The following is a 17731-nucleotide window of genomic DNA, read 5'->3' on the forward strand; positions in this document are numbered from 1 at the left end:
CCCTTGATATTGGACTTGGAGGCCAGATCAGCAGGATTAAAGCCTATGCTCCTCATCATTTCCTCTGTGCATTCGTGGGGAGAAAGAGCCAGGAACTAGTACTTCTCATGTAGCCGCTGAAAGAGATACCCTACGCTAGACACTCCACCTATGGGGCCTTATGTTTTCAGTAGCCGAGTTGGGTGTTATTTGTGTCATTTGTGGTTGGCTCAGAAAGGGTAAATAATCTACCCAGATTCCTGCAAATAAATAATTAAAGACTGGGGCTTACATCTGGATTCTGGCAACTGAACCACTGCCATCACACCCCCTCCCCAAGTGTGCAGCCAGTCTCAGGGCCTTGGCTTTGGAATTTAGAGGAAGAATAAAAACTGAGTAAGTGTAAGAACTCTCGATTCAGAGGGTCTGGGTTGAAGCCCCAGATCTTGTTGTGTGGCATGGTGCGAAGGACTTAGTTAATTCTAGCTCACTGTCCTCATGTGTAAAGTGAGAATAAAATACTTCGTAGTGAATATTAAGAGAATTAAACAAAACCCACTCACAGGACACTCAACGCCTTCTGTAACAGGAGCCTCTCAGGGTTAGTTCATGTTATTAACTACCAGCAAACACAAAGATCTAAAAAGACCTCCCAAAGCTACATGATACTGTATTTTCCTAAGTTAGTAGAAACAAAGACCACAGAAATGGATGAAGTTCATTGATGAAAGCTCATTGTTGAAAGCTCTGAAAGGCTTCGTTCAGAGCCCCTGACTACACTCCTAATTTATAGCCCTCCCATTCCCAAGCCAGAATTTACTGTGTGAAGATGAGACCTGTGAAATCATGGACTGACATGATTAGTGACAGTTGTCACTAAGTCTATTTTACAAGATCCAAACATTATGAGATTTCTACCTGAAGCCAGGGGAAGTTCAAAAGTTAAGTTGATCGATCAGGAGGGGAAAAAAATGTTAGAGTATAACATAAAGGCAAACATAGAAAAACTTACCATTTTCATCTCTCAGAAAAGCTTTTGTGGAGTTAATGGCAGTGAGCTCTGAAAGAAATGAAAGCAAGTATTATTCAATTATTCATATCCATTATTTGACATGGTCTATGTTGTGGATAGTTGTGGAATGATAGTTGTGGAAAGATAGGTAGATTAGGAAGATAGATAGATAGATAGATACATACATACATACATACATACAAACATACATACATACATACATAGAATCTGTCAACAAACTGGGAAGAGCCTTTATAAGTAGGAGCCCCACAATTCCAGAAATGTTGATCTGATACTTTGTAATTCAGTGGATCAATTCATATATTGTATTTCTGCACAGAAAGATGTTGAAGTTCATGAATTTTTTTTTCTCCTCACAACTGGAGGGTAATGTGGAAGACTATCTTGTTTTCCCTCTGTGCTCACAGCTCCTAGCACAGCGCCTGTGGCTACGTAGGTGTTCTGTACATACTTGCTGAAAGGAAAAATAACCAGCAACAGCGGCTGCTGTAAAGTCCCGAGTCCATACCGCTCACATGAAGCTCTATCAGCAAAATGAAATCATCAAACCCGAGAATCCACAGCAGAATCATACATGTTTGAAGGAGTCTGCTTGTGTCAATTTGTCACTACACTGAAGGAAGAAGCCTTATCTTTCCAAATCCTACACTTCCCAGTAACCAAACTCCAGCACATGATTTTCTGAAGTGGACGTGTTTGTGGACATGACACCAATGCTAATAAAAGCTGATACCTAAAAATGATTATTACTGTCCCCAGCACTCGGGGAGAGTTCACATGCATTATCTCATCTGATCCTGGTGACACTGGCATGAGCTGAATTTGGAAGACTCCATGTTACACACAAGCAAATATGAGTCAGATTCTAGGTACCTTGTTGTGCATCACACCAGACACGGGCAGAGCCAGCACCCAGGGATGGATGTAGGGGTTAAGACGAGCTACAGCCTGTGCAAAGTCCCTTGTACCGCAATCCACATACAAACTGAACCTAGAGCACCAGTGTGGACTCTCAGACATCAAGTCTCCCAGGCATATGCATTACTCTTAGCAAATGACCATTTTGATACAGAGGCTCAGGATCCCAGTGCACTTCTTTGCTGGGACAGGAACTTGCAGGCCAACACGTTCATAGCTGTCTGAATATATAAAACCTACGGTGACAGTTGTATTTATCTACCATGAAAACAAACAAAACAAATGGAAATAAAAGAACACCCAACATACATACAAAGACAAAATTCCTTACAAAGATCATTGACCGGGGGACACAGAGAGTCGCGAGGTTGGTTTGATTTATCCTTTTTCTGCTCAGTGTGTCCCTGTCTCCACACACGGTTCTGGCGTGCCATTTTAGGCATTCCACACAGTCTGATTTTGTGCACTCTTAGAGAAATGGGTTTCCGGTTTAAACTTTTAGGTAAACCCCAAGAAAAAAAATGTTAGTATCATTATGAGAAATATTAAAATATTCCCAAGAGCTGACTTAAATGTCCCTTACATTTCCCTACAGGGACTTTACTCATTGATACTAATAGACAGCAGTATTGTACCTAACTGAAATTAAAATAAAAACTTTTAAAAAAGGTAAACAAATATCTTTTATCATCCATTGATTAAAGGTAACATTTTTTCATAAAAAATTTGTTTATGTCTTAGGTGCTCTTTCTCAATCGTGGCTGGTCAGACTCAGACAAGATGATCTTTATCTCTCTTCAGTATCTCATCAATTTTTCTCCTTTTTCATGTATATATCTATATCTATATCCATATCTATATCTATATTGATATCTATCTATATCTATATCCACACACATATACAAGCTTTTATCATAAACAGAACAATAAAAAACTTACATGAAGCAGCACTAGAAATCTGTTATAGAATTACATTAACAGAAATGCCCCATTAACTTTGTTGTTTAAAGAAGACCTCGGGAAACATTCACTGCAGAAATAAGTGCCAAGTGAGACATGTCATAACCAGGAACTTCCCCCTTACCCTCGTCATCACTAAGGAACTTATTACACTTTTGACTTTTCTCTGATCACTAGAAAAAGGAAAACCTAAAGCACACTTCAGCCCAGTATTTCTATTAAATTTAAGGTTTGCTCATTTGTTTCCTCTCTGTGTCTTAGCTGTAAACATGAAAAATTAGAGCAGTCTGGGTAATGTCATTTTAGTTACTTTTGGGAAGGGATATACATAAATAGAGTAAATGTAGGAATAAATTCATCCATGCTGTTTTCAACAGCAAGCATTGTCACTGACATCATTTTGTGTGCTCTCATCACAGCCCAGGTGAAAGCAGAGGTGATTGCTTGACCCTGATTTGATCACTGGCCAAACTAAAAACCTGGGAAGTAACTAAAATTCAACAGAGTACATTTGAAAGATTTAATTGGCTGTGGAACAGATCTGTGTATGAATCAGGGAGCTTCTTGTCCAGCAAGTAGAGGGGAGCTCCAAAGGGCCACAAGGAAAGAAGATTTTCGAGATGGGAAGGGAGGGAAAAAGAAGTTATTAGCAAGGAATCCATTGCTTTAGGCTAGGTGACCCACCTCAAGGGGAACAGAGGAGTCAACCAGTAAACTTTCTATTGCCGACCAGGACATTCCATGTCCACTGGTCAAAGGCTACTGTACTAGCTGTTGAAACTGCAGTTGGGTAGGTAAGGAGTCTCGGTTGATGGACTTGGGGCCTTCAGCTAAGTGAGTCCATCTTGAGTCTGTGGTTTTCTTTTTAACAGCCCAGCCTTTTGATCAGACCCCCAGCCTAACTGAGGATTGAGACCAAAAATGGTGGGCATTAACATCACTCTGAGCAGCTGCTCTGAGGGTCTCAGTTTTTGTTTCTGCTCTTGTGATATTCACGGGCCTTGACCTTTTGGGTTAACCCCAAAGGGTGGATCGTTCTCTTTGTTCTTTTGAGATATTCCAGTCTTAGAGAGACCATTTGTCTGTTTCTGAACTTACATTTAAAGCTTTAAAGAGAACATAAACACCAGGAATATGATGATGCTTACTAGACACAAGACACTTCCAATGTTTGAAGTGCAATTTGAGGCCATGGTCCCCAAGATGCAAAGCAATTAAAATCAAATAATGAAGAAAGACTCTGCTGAAGCTGTCACACTTTTTAGCCAAGTGGCTTGCTCAGTGATCTGGTGTCTTGGAGTTTTAGTCTCCCCAGGTCTGTTAGTCTGGGTCTCGAGAATGGTCTTGCTTAGAGCTCAGACCCAGCCTGGCTCAGCTAAGAGATAATCAAGGGCTATCTTATTTTCAAGGATTACTTTGGCCAGAGTCTACGGATATTTGATGGTCAGCCATTGCGTTAGTAAGAGATTCTGCAACAATTTTCAGAATGAAGGAGAAGGTCTTGATCAAACCTCATTTACGCTGATCCCTAGCTAGGGAAGTAGGGTCCGACCAAAGGAGTGAATCCTGCTCATGAAAGCTTCATCTTAGGTCCCTTCGAACTCAGGGTGTAAACTGAAGGGAGGAAATCAATGAGATGTCTTATTTAGGTTTAGCAAAGTTACAAACAAGGGTAGATTTTCTCCGAGTCTGAAATTAAAGCTTGCTACAATTCCGAAAGTTACCCTGTTGGCTGTGACCTGGGAGACACAGGTGATGGAGTCATCTCTCCGGGCCATTCGCTGGAAAGAAAAGAAGGAGCAAAGGTTTCATGTTTAGTTAAAGTGTGAGATCTTGATCCCTTGTCTTGGGCATAAGCACTCTCCCTGCCTGTCAACTACTTCACTTTCTCTCCATTTGAGTCAGAAACGTCCAGTGTCTGTCAGGACCCGGGGGCTGGTGGAAGCTGTCGCCATGGGATGTGCACCTGAGCCTCATTACCTTTAGTGTTACAGCAGGGGCACTCGGGAAAAACAAAACCCAAGAAAATGGGGTTTGCCCGGGAGCCGCGAGGAACCAAGTGGCTGTCTTGATGTTCCCTCAGCCCAGGCTCTTTCTCGAACACACTGCCATTGTTGACACACCTTGATTTCTCTGAGTCAGAAGCAGACTCCTGCCATGTTCAAGGACATCAGGACAGCAAATGTCTGGCAGAACTCGGATTGACTTTATCCACATGTGCCATACACTGTATTTGTAAGAAATCCTAAGTGTGTATTTTTATTTGACAATACTTCCCACATAATTTAACACATCAAAGGAACCAAATTAATTTGGCATAGCCTTTGGAATGTACCAGGTCAATGAGACTCAAACACTAAAGAAAACAAACAAAATAATAAACAAACAAATAAACAAACCCAAAAAACCTCTTGCCCTTATGACAGAGAGAAGCCAAATCCTAATGCTACACCTGCTTGCTTTTGATTTGAAAATCCTTCATCTCAATCTCAGTCAGTCCTGACCACACATAACATCCCTTTCCAAACACCGCACCGGCCTCTCTGGTTGGCAGTCACAGCAAGGAAATGGCAGTGTTTGCACAACTGCTGCCATGAGGAACGAAATCTGGTACCTCTGTCTGCTACTACTGGCTCATGTTGGAAACGAGTCTGCTGGTATTGACCAGGCCTCACAGTATTCCATATCAGACCAATATTCCAAACACAGGTACCTCATAAGGAAACACATATACCTGCCTTTACAAAAGAGATTTTAGATGAAAGTTCTGTGGATGATTGTAAAAAGCCTCTTCCTATGGACCTTGCATATCAAAGACAATTGAGTCTGGCCCTGAGACAAAGAGCCTAATTTAGAGTTAAGAGCAAATATCCACCCCCACCCATTTGTTTCTGCTTAGAGCATTTTCTGGCCTTGTATATGCTGAATGCTCCCTGTGAAGGAACCTTTTGAGGAACTTCTTCTTTTGTGATTATGACAGCAGAGGTGTTCCCTGAAAGACATGTTTTTCTTGATACTTCCACCTTAAACAAACAAGCTGTTGACCCCTGCCCACAGAGAAGTAACTTCACCCCTTTTATGCTGAAAACTTTGTCTGGTGTGCTAAAGACGCTTCCCTTCCCCTTAGGATAGGCATCTAAATCCCCTACCTCAATCACTATTGTAAACATTATGCATGAGTCTTCTACATATCTATGTTCTGGGAGATTCTTACAGATCGAAGACGTTTGTTATCAGAAACCTTGTCGAAGGCAAATGCCACTTCTGTGCCATCCACCAAACACTTATGATAAAATAAAGTTGAGACCCAGTCAGAGCAGAGATGCCTGCCTGGTGATCACAAAGAATCTCGGGGCCTCTCTCACTCTCCCTCGCTGGCACCGTCCATCGTTCATGGACCCCTGGACCTGTCTGAGCTGGCCTCCAAACTAGAGTGAGTCCTCAAATGAAAAATTGCAGAGCCCGAGGAGTTGTGTCCATCTTACAGACTTCTGCTGTAAGTGCCCTTTCCATCTTTACTTTGTCACTAGCTTTTTGCAGTGAATCTTTCAGTGAAATGGCCTTGAAATTTTACAACCTTTAGGAAGCTTCTGCTTGCTAATTAAACTGAGGTGTCCTACTGTCTTTGTAAAACCATTGCACTGCAGTGCACTTCCTACATGGCCTTATCTAATTGGAAATCATATCTTTAACATCTGGGACCCTAGTTCTTAGATGAAGAATAAGCAGGTGTACTGGAAGGCGGTGGGCCTGACCCTATAGAATTTAAGGACCCAATCAGCTAAGACCTGGAGCCAAACTAACACCTAAAAGGGATAGGACCCAGGCTGGGAACCGTGTGTGTTTACAGTATGATCCTTGCACAGAGGATTTCTGGAGATTGATGGGTCACCTAGTGCTGATCCAACCCATTCCCTCACCAACTTATACCATCAAGGGAGTGTTCTTGAGGTAGTGAGCATTCTAACAGCCTTCAAATGTGTGACCTGCGCCCTCCAATTTTTGTCGCTTTCTCTACCTCTGAGATCCCTGTTAGCAGTAGCCTTTCCCTAAATGAATGAAGAGAAACAGTTATGTGCACATTAGCGTATGGGCGGTAAGACACGTGACTGTGTTCAGGACACAACACTAGTCTGTGTGCGCCACCAACAATTCCCCCAAAAACTTGCTGAGTTTTCTACAAAGGCACGTGTGATCTACAGATTCGGGGCTTGGCTCCAGGCACAAATTTCTGCCAGTTCAGCTGGGCTCTGGTCAAATATGCCAGCTCAGCGGGGTTCAAGAGAAACATGCCAGCTCAACTGGCTTCTGGGCATGAGCCTCGGCAGCCAGAGCTGACCTGTCCTGGAAAGGAAGGCCCATTAGATCAGCAGCCCGAAGGCAAGGGGAGGGGTTTAGACCAAGAGGAACTCACCCGCAGCCCAGGTCACCGGTGAGGAGGACAGAGAACCCACAGGGCTCACAGTTACCACCCCAGTGTTTCGCCTTGTGTCTGAACGCCCCTGGGGGTCCACTACCGATTGTTTCGCCTCCGCCAAACCTGTTAAAGAGCAAAAATTCAACCAAGTAAACGTTAAAGATCCAATGGCTGTAGCAATCAATCACTCTATGAATCAGAGAGCATTCCATCTAGCACGTGGGCCAGAGCTCCAAAGGAGGACAGGAAAGGAATAATTTGTACAGTAGAGAGGAGGTGGGAAAGGGAAATTATTAGCAACGGATCCACTGATTTAGTCAAGGTCACTTTCATGGGAAAGGAAGGGGTCAATTAGGAATGTACTTCGTGCTGACTAGGAGTTTCCCTCGTTGATAGGTTAAAGGTTACTCTTCCTGGGCATTGAAACTGCACTTGGGTTAGGTATTAAGTCTACGTAGCAAAGCCCTTCACGTCACTTGCTATGTGTTCATGTCCTACTGCCTAAAACGCGCTTGTTAACCACAGAGAAAGTACAAACTGGTTCCTTCTTATAGGCCTTCTGGGGCCTTGGTCTTTGACGTTAATGCTCAGGACTTGACTTGTGAGTCTACTGAGTTACTGGCTTACAGCCGGGGAGGAGCACATTCAGCTCTGCCTGCACTTATGACCCGAGTCTGCACCAGTGGGGCTCCTCCAGGACATCAGGCCTGAGTCTCCAGGGACCCTGAGTGATCAGGAAAAGTGTATTCACTCTACTGTAGTGATGCTCCTTGGGACACGGGTCCCCCTGCCTCCCTCCCAGGCCAGGCGCAAGCTCCTACTGCAATAGGTGTTTGAGGGACGGCATTGACCAGTGGTAGAAATACACCTACGGTGGACAATGAAAGGATGTTTGTACACATAACCTCACTCGTGTCTACTTACCAAAGTTCACCTTACAGTCTTATATAAAATTCAAGTCTGAAACACACAATATCATACTACAAACTCAGCTGCCCAACTACCATTGAATTGCTAACCAGTTCCATCAAATGGACAGATTTTGTACCCTATAACTCCTGTTTAAGGGTGACTTTGAGCTGACCAGATTAGAGTGAAGGGATATTGAATTTCAGTAGAACATTCCCACAAGATGTACAATTGTTCTTATTTTCTTATCAAGTAAGATCATCGAAAGCGACTCTCTTTTTGAGCATTTGTTGTGCCTGAGGCTGCTAGGTGCTTTCTTCCTATTGATGAAACAAAACGCTAAAAACCTCATTGTGACCTTCATATTTTGGACGATGAAACTGAGGTAATAAAGGCTAAGTGACTTGTTCTTTGGCTCTTCCTGTGCATGTTCTAAAGCCCAAACTACTTTAATTCTATGGGGAAATAACAGGACATTTATGCAACCATTTAAAGTAACTACATTAAAGAATGATTTCTATTTGCTTGTCTCCCATTAATTTCTGATAGCCACAGTGAGCTATTTCCTTTGAAACAAAGGGTTCTGAAGGGTTATAATCATGTGTATATGCACATACCTTTGTTTATTGAAGGAAAAAGTATCTCTTGAGCAACCCCTCCTCTATTCCTCTCGTGTTTGACGATACATTTATGTTCTTTATCCATTGACATTTTAGGTACGGTCAGCCAAGTGTATTTCATGTATGTGTCCTTAGTTTTCACGGTGTTTCCATGCTGGGATTGCAGAACTGTTTTGCCATTCTTTTCTTTCCAATCTATCGTGATAACATCGGGGAAGAAATCCTCAAGAAGACAAAGATACGTTCCAGCGTCATGGAGTTTTACTTCAGTAGTTGAAGGGAAAAAAATGGTAGGCTTGGGGGAAATGTCTTCATCCGGATTTTTATCTGTGGGAGAAAGGCAAGAGCAATGAAAACATTCTTAGAGAAACAAAAACATTGTATGGTTTGGAACCGCCTAGGACATACTTAAAAGGAAAGAAATGTTGCCTTAGAATTAGTGCTATGATGACCACTCATCCACAGTGGGTTACAAGGTGCTTATTGTCATACTATCTATGGGTTCAAGTGGTTACGTAGATTGTTCAAGGTCTCAGCTAGTAAGTGGCAGAAGCTAGATTAATGTGGAGGTTGTTGACACAATACCCAGTCATTTATTGAAAGAAAATTTGTTTCCACTGGTACTTGACAAACACTCATGCTTATGCTTCACATACATTGAAAGACAGAATAAATGAAAAGGATGCTTTCATTTGGTAAGTGGGTAAATTGTCTCTTCCAATAGAATGTCCAGGGACGTCATCATCTGGGAATCCCCAAACAGATGCTCAGACCCTGTGATGACTCAAAAAATTTGCTCGTAAGTATACATTTTAGATGCATGTGAAGACTTTGATTAAAATTTTTAACGAAATATGAGGTAAGAAATAAGCAGTACTCCTCAAATGATATTTGTAATGATAGAATTTTTAATCTGTAGGTATAATCCTATGTAGGACCAGAATGCTGGTTTTCAGTTTATGAGTTCATTTTTGCCCCTGATCACAACCACTAAGGAAAACAAAAGATATCATTACATTTCATGATTCCAATGTCTCATCAGCATTGTGAAATAATTTGACTTGTTGTTGACTAGACCTAGCCATCTAGAAACATCCCCGGGAGGTATTCTCCCTCCTCCAGGCAAAATTTCATCTCTAAGGCTAATGAAGAACGAGCACATTTACTAGCATGAATTTAGAAACAAACAAACAAACCCAGCTCATGACATTATGGATACGTTTGCACAGTAAGTGTGTCCATACCTGGTATGAATCACCTTCTGACAAAATGATGAGTTTAGCAATTTTTTGTTCATTCTTTTCCATTGGTTGGTTTTAAATCAAATGAATAAGATACACAGATTTCTCTACAAACCTTTCATCACAGAAATCGCACAGGGACCTGACATCCCCACCCCTCAGGGACCCCCAGCTGCTCTAGCAAGTTAGCTCCTTGTCGGTGTCGTCCATGAGAGCTCAGGCAGCAACTACCCCCAAGGACCGGGACACAGCCATCTACTTCTCCAAAGATCCCACTGCCATTTGTGACCAAACTGGGACCGAATCCTAGAATTCTGAGGCAGCACCGGCACCTAGCCTGCTGCCCCTGCATCAGCTGCCTCCCCTCCCCACGTTATACGGAACAAAGAGAGGATATTTACCTGTGACCCTGAGCAGCGTGCCAGGACCGAACACTTTGTGGGCCCACCAGACATACGCGTTGTACTGACTACTCCACTCCTTTCCACTGTCTGAAAAGCTTTTACAGAAACCTGCTTTTGTGCAGCCTCTTAAAATTGTGCCCATAGTTTTTCAATATTTATATCAATATATAAAAATGGGCTCAGCTACCATTAAGTGAAGATGAATCTCAAGCAAAATCACATTAGAGATGAACACAGTCAAGAATGGATGAACTGACCCCTCTCTGCTGGGGCAACTTGGTTCTGTCTTTCCATCTTGCTTACATGCATTGAAAAGTGTGATTTCACCTTTCTCAACATTTTCTTGAATCTTCTAAATCTCTTTTCTTTAAATGTTTTCATGTATCATATCAGTTCTTTTCCTAGAGTGTAATTTACAGATACTTCTTCCATAATTTTCAAAAAGGAACAAAAATAGAAATAGTATTTTTTACTATTTAATAAGTAAATGTTCAAAACATTATAGTGTTCTTCTCTATGCCTATGTATTAAGGGTGGATAACTGGTTTGTTTATAAAGAAGTGCTTTCCAGAATCCCATTCCCACAGACAGTAGACCAGATGAGTTGTTTGATGACCACTTAACCTATCTGTTGCTGAAAGACTGGTCCTTTGAACTTGAAATTACCCTAACAGTTTCCAGGGCATTGATTTAAAATTCTGAGCTGCTCATCTCAGGATCCTATTGGGTTTGGTCTTCCTGCCGCAGCCCCGGCAGGAGCGGAAAGCAGCCGAGAGTCAGGCACTGAGTGCTGCCTATACTTCACCTGCTCCAGCTCTGCTGCCGGATTCAGTGTTTCCAGCACATTTGATGCCGATATGGAAAGAAGACTGAATGCAGTGTGGTCACTAGGGCTTGTCTTTTTATAGCAATACCCTAAGAATCACACTGTGAACATTTAGTGAATGCATATTCAACACGACTGTATCATTTAGGGGGAAGAAAGGCAATTTTAGTGCCATTAGAAGTAGAAGTATTATTTTTCACATGAGGAGTCATACACACTATGAACTACTGTTAGTCAAGCCTTCAGCTAAAGAGTTGATTTAAAATGTCAGTCTACAGAGAGTAAATATTCAGGATGAGAAACACAGCTTAACGTTTCTATTACCATATAATGGTGTAGACCATGTTCCACAAAACAAGTCTCTGTTGGCTCCCAAATTTTGCCATAGTAACCAGCCGTGTGAATTTAGGCAATTAACTGAACTTCCCTAAGGCTAAGTTTCCCCAACAGTGAAATTAAAATAAGAAGATCTCGTGTACAGAGTATTGAAGGTTGAGATCAGGCACTGAAACTAGGCAGCATGATGTCTGGCTCTTAATAAATAGTAGCTAATGTCATTATTCTCCTCACTCAGATGGTTTCGGGCCGTTTATCAAACATTCCACTAGACACAATGTATGGATTTTATAAGCAATAAGCATTACACAAATTAAGAAAGCAAAAGAACTCATGAATCCAAGACATTCTGTGTCTCTGGCAGCGACAGGCTGAAAACCAGGGGGCCCAACAGCCACCATCTAGAATATTTGTCCACTAGACTACAAGCTTTTGCAGTGTTGGGGCTATGTCTTCTGCCTCTTATCTCTAGCTCACAAATTGCATTAAACTGGACCCACCTCTAGGCAACATCCCAAGACGTGCAAAAGCACAAACTTGGATGAGTGGCAACCTACTTCTAAGAAGCTAGAGTAATAAGAATATGTTGATGATTAATGTTCTTTAGTCATTTACTGTAAGAGTTAGTTTCTAGACTGTTGTTGAAGATGGGATCTAAAGCAATCATATAGGTTTGGCAGTCATTAGAGAAAGGAGCACTTGATCAACACACTTAATTAAAGTGTTTCTTAATCAACGTGTTTCTCACTGAAAAGACTGTATACAAGAAAAACACCTTGAACTTACACAAATAGTTTACAGATATGGGCATACAAATAGTTTCATTTCAAGCCTAACCATACTTCTGTGTGTTTATTTTGTAAAACTAGAATCAATCTGATTGCAAGCAGGGAAGGAACAAAACCATTTACAAGGTAGTTTTGTTTCCATATAGAGGGACCAGTAGCTGCAAAATTGCTGTGCATCTGTTGAAGTGATCCTACATGTTTCTTTCTAAAAAGCATCTATCAGTTTTTCATTCACAGGCTCAAAACAGGACAGCCTTACTTACCAGGAAGAGTTACGATAAGCCGCGTTTCTCTTGATCCACTCTGGTTAGACGTTATCACACGGGTTAGAGGTTCCTCAAAAATGTCAGCCTTCTCCTGAGCCTCTTAGCATAACCAGCAGGTAGAGACTTATCCTGGCAGGTGATCTTCTGGATTCCCCTGGAAGTCCTTGAATATAGGCTTCATGGCATCTGACATTTTATATACTTTCCTTAGATTAATGGACCCAAATGTCTGTTTTCCATGGAGGCAGAGGTGATGGAAAATGGAAATAATGAGAGCAAATAGAAACGAAAGAAAATAGAAAGAGAGAAAAAATAAAGAGAAAAAGGAAGGAAGAAAAAAGAAAGAAAAAATGAAAGAGAGACAGAGGAAAGAAGGAAGGAAGAGAGAAAGTTAGGAAGAAAAGAAAGAAGGAAAGAAAGAAAGAAAAAAGAGATCAGGACCAAGCGGTCAACCATGACTTTTCTAAAATGACCGGGAAAGGTGTTCAGAGAATTAAGAGGTTTTGATTTCCAGGTGTTCAGGTGTGTGAAACCGCTCAGAGACGGCGTCAAAGAAACGCCCTTCCGTTCCCACAAACACCAGGCTGCTGAGTCAGAGTTTGGGATTGCATTTCTGAAAGAGGAACGGCTTCAGAAACTGAAAACGCAAACCTGCCAACAGAAATATACTTGGGACATGTGCACAGTGGCCTCCAGGTTTTACCACTTGTAGCCACTTTTACCATCTGCCAACACGAATCTGTACCAGGCAATGCAGAATGGGAAAAGAATTTCTGGGATGACACACTTTTCCTGGAATAAAAAGAGGTTTGTAGAATTCTATCTCCCATGCAAAAACAGATTCCTTATTCAAACTAAAATTTGAAAACAACCCCCATTGGCTGATGGGTAAAAGAAGAAGATTCCCGCAAGCTATGTGTTATGTTTGGAAATGCAGGTGTGGTCCTACCTCCATAATGAACTGGCTTTGTACAAGACATTGGCCATCTCTAGGCCACACGTCCCATTTGTTGTGTGGGCATTGGGCCATGTGTACGCGAAGGGCGCTTCCTGTTCCAACAGATTATGAGCCTGTGATTAAGAGGAGGTAGGATCTGCTGTAAGAAAAACAATGGAGTCTTTTACCTGATTATCAGTAATGTCCTCCAGTCTGATTGAAGCCACCTGCTATCGTGACTGCAGGGATCCTACAGTGTCACAGAGTCAAACCTGTACACAAATCTCTGTTTACTAAACTTCAATTCTTTTCTCATTTGAGCAACAACAGTAGATTCAACCAGGCACAATAGCTTCTCTCTCTCTCTCTCTCTCTGTCTCTCTCATCCTTCCATTGTAGTTTGAGTAATTTCTGGTGTCTTACATTTATCGTATCTAATTCTTTCCTTATATCTCTTAAATGCACTAGCAACACGTTCAGAGCTGTCTTCATTTCTGTTGCTGTGATTTTTGTATTCTTCCATTTCCTTTGGTTCTTTCCCATAATTTGCAGTTGGTGCTTTCCATATTTTGTGCTGAATTTTCCTCTCTGATCTTGCATTTGTCCAACTTTTCTGTTAGATTAGAGTCTTTAACATATTAATCATAGTCCTTGAAATTCTCTGATGGTGCCAACGTGTCTGTCATGTCTATCTGGTTCTGGTGACTGCTCTGTGTCCTCAGACTGTTTCTTCCTGACTTGCCGTATGCCTCTGAGTGTTTGGCTGGAAGCCGGCCATGATGTGTGGTAGAGAAGAAACTGAGGGAAATATATTTTGTGTTTGAAAATGAGCACACATTTCTTGCTTGGCCTTTAGTATGGAAGTCTGCATTAACTAGTCAGGATTTAGATTGTATTTGGAGTTGGTCATTACTAAGTTATCAGGGATGAAATGTGCTGTCAGGGTTGAGACACTTAAAAATTCTCTAGCATACTTGGTATTTCTCTCTTCACTTATCTCCGAGTCTTCACTTCGTTCTGCTCCTCAGAGAAGGTCTGTCTCACGAGGCTCTCTCGGCTCTATTCCATGGTTACTTTTCCTCAGTGTTTGCTAGCATGGGGGTGAAAGGTGAGGAAAGGACACATTCTCTGATATTTTCATTAAGTCTCAGTTTTAAGCAGATACAGTGAATTGGGTCTTAAGATCATGGCCTTCACAGGTATTTCTGCCTGCTTTCTGGAGATGGAACATTTTCAATTCGTGTCCCCCTTCCCCAGTGGCAATAGGTACCCATGTACTTCAGGCCGTGGGTTTGATGCCCATCCTTCTGCAGATGACATCTTGTTACTTTGGGACATAGCGGAGAGGTTCTGGGCAAACGTTCCGGGGGTCACCTCCTGTGCCTTCCCTCAACTGCAGCAGGATCCCAGCAGCAGCTCCCTTGCAGATGAAGTCACCCTTTGTCTACAGTGGGGACGGGGCGGATCAGGTCTGGGCCGATGTCAGCAGTGCTGTCCCCTCCTGCAGCACCAAGCGGGGAGGCTGTCTCTGGATTGTCCTCGATCTTCCCTGTGAGAATTCTGTGGGCTTCCTGGAGGAGACACTTTAAGTGCTTATGGTCCCAAGGGTTCACACTCTCCCGCTAGTCTATACTCAGCTCTTATGATTTTATTAACAAATTCTACTTGAATCTTGTGATCAACTGCTTGACATCTGTCCAAGGTGAGCAAACGCTCACATCCTGTTTCCTTCTGCAAGTGCCTGTCTGTCTCTAATGTTTGACTAATCACTTACCCTGCAACCTTACTTCTCCAACAGGCTCAGTGGGTTCACAGGCATTAAATTTCTTTTTCTTGGATAGTGTTAGAAAATCAGAGCTGTGCTACTACTAGCTCTCTACATCTCTGAGAACATGCAGGTCCTCTTTCCCATGTTTTTGGTATTTGCTTTACATTAAAATTCTATAAAAAACAGAAGAGAGGTAAATTTCAGATGACTTCCGCCCAAATTCCTATCATTTCTCTTTCCTATGTTTAATAGGGTTTATGTTCTTATTATTGAATTGTGTTATTTCTTTCACACCGGTCTTTTATGGACACCAGTCTTTTCTCTGCTACGTCTTTCTTAAATATTTCTCCTACTCTATGGCTTTCTTTCCATTTCTCTGAAAATTTTTCTATTTATTTTTTTATTATTGCAAAGAGCAGAAATTTTAATTTTGAAGAAGTGCCGTTTGTCCAATGTTTCTTTTATGATATTGCTTTTGGTGTCCTATACGAAAAATGTTTGTCTAACCCAAGAACATGAAGATTTTCTCCTATATTTTCAACTAGAATTTTTATTTTTAGGTTATACATTTATGCATATAATCCATTTTTAATTAGTTTGTATACACGCTATTTTGTACTGATTGAGTTTGTTGGTTCTTGTCGTGGTCGTTGTTGTTGCTTTACGCAGATTAACAATCGTTCCAATACCATTTGCTGAAAAGTGTACTCTCGTTTCTTTGGATTTTCTTGGCACCCTGTTAGAAATTAGATAACCATGTATGTGTGGCCTTACTTCTGGATTCTGTTTCTCTTATCCATGCAGCTTGGCTTTCACCCAAGCCCCACTGTCTTGATCATTGAGTTTTCATAGTAAGTGTTAAATCTCTTTTGAAAACTGACTTGGCAATGGTGTGTCATTTGTTTTCCTATATTTATTTTGCAACCAGTTTAGCGATTTATATGAAAAGTCCTCCTGCGATTTTCATTGTGATTACATTCAATCTACTTATCTGTCTGGGGAACGTTTGACATCTTGAATATATTAACTCTTCAAATCTATGAACATGGTATACCTCCCCATTTATTTACTCCTTCTTTGACTTCTTTCACTACAGTTTTATTGTGGTCATCACATGAATCTTTCATATTTTTGAATAAAGTTTCTGTAAGTATTATATAGGTAGTTGATATTGTGGTTCCTATGGTAATGGTACTTTTCTGAAAATTGCAAATTGTGAATTGCTAGGATATAAATGACGATTGGCCTTCATCTCACATCTATTTTACAGCTGTATAGTCCACCATTGTGTGCATGTGCCGTCATTTATTCATCAGGTTTCCTATGTCTGGATATTCATATAATTTGCAACATTTTGCAGTTACCCAATGAATATTTTTGTGTGTAGATTTTCATAGAGTTGAAATTGTGCCTTCACCGTGAATTTCTGATAGTGTTTTTGCTGGGTTGAAAAGTAAATGCACGTGAACTTTTGTTAGATATTCCCAAATTCCCCCACGGAATGGCTGTATTTGGCATCCTCACAGAAATGTATGAGTGCCTGTTATCTCCCACAGCTTCCTCCACACAGAATATTATCAAGCTTTGATTCTTGCCAGTCTCACGAGTGAGAAATGTTATCTCAATGTGGCTTTGATTGATCTTTATCTTCTTATAAGTGAAGTTGAGTAACTTTGTAGGTGTGTCAGAGCTATTTGTATATTTCTTTTCTGATTGTCTTTTCAGGTCTTTTGCCATTTTCCTGCAGATGTTTTCAATGTTTTAGTTCCACCTTTAAAATGTATTTTTATTTGGGGGAGTGTTGGTCATTACGTGTTCTACAGGTTGCAGATATTTCCTTAGAGTCTGTTATTTGTCCTTTGATTGAGCTTGCCCTACTTTTTGCCATCCAAACTTTGTTTTCATGTTCATGGAGTAAAAGGCATCGATATTTCTGTCATATCTTGAATTTTAGTTATAGTTACAGATTCATTCTCTTCCTCTTTCTTGCACGGGACAGGGTGTTAATTTTTTTTCTATACAGGATCGGATAACAAATAGTTTATTTGCGGTTTTGGCTGTAACGTCTCTGTCGTGATTCATCATATCTACCATTGTAGTTGAAAGCAGTCATAGACAGGAAATGAAAAGGCAGCGTTGTATTTCAGGAATGTCAGTGGCAGGTGTTGTGTTAGAAATGTCTGAAGGGAAAGTTTTCTATTTTCACTTCTTTCTAATATTTAAATAGAAAGAAGTTCATACCTTTTATTTCATATTTTGTTATAGTACTTTCAAACATGCCATAATCACCCATGTCAGCGATGTAATGCCTCAATATATTGAACACGAG

At 41.1% G+C, this 17731-nt stretch overlaps 1 protein-coding gene across 1 annotated transcript; it reads right to left on the reverse strand.

Annotated features, from left to right (window-relative positions):
- Window positions 1-991: 991 nt before the first annotated feature.
- Window positions 992-14412, reverse strand: LOC120225671 (the record flags this gene model as incomplete). Its single annotated transcript, XM_039223855.1, has 7 exons — window positions 14377-14412; window positions 13647-13768; window positions 13171-13310; window positions 12695-12796; window positions 8834-9163; window positions 7305-7430; window positions 992-1039 (listed from the first exon to the last, which is right to left on the reverse strand). Coding segments are annotated over exons 1-7 (904 nt in total), but the record flags the coding sequence as incomplete, so codon positions are not given.
- Between the last annotated feature and the right edge of the window lie 3319 nt (window positions 14413-17731).

This window comes from Hyaena hyaena, unplaced genomic scaffold, assembly GCF_003009895.1.
Source record: "Hyaena hyaena isolate Hyena2069 unplaced genomic scaffold, ASM300989v1 scaffold_1466, whole genome shotgun sequence".
NCBI classification, from domain to species: Eukaryota; Metazoa; Chordata; class Mammalia; order Carnivora; family Hyaenidae; genus Hyaena; species Hyaena hyaena.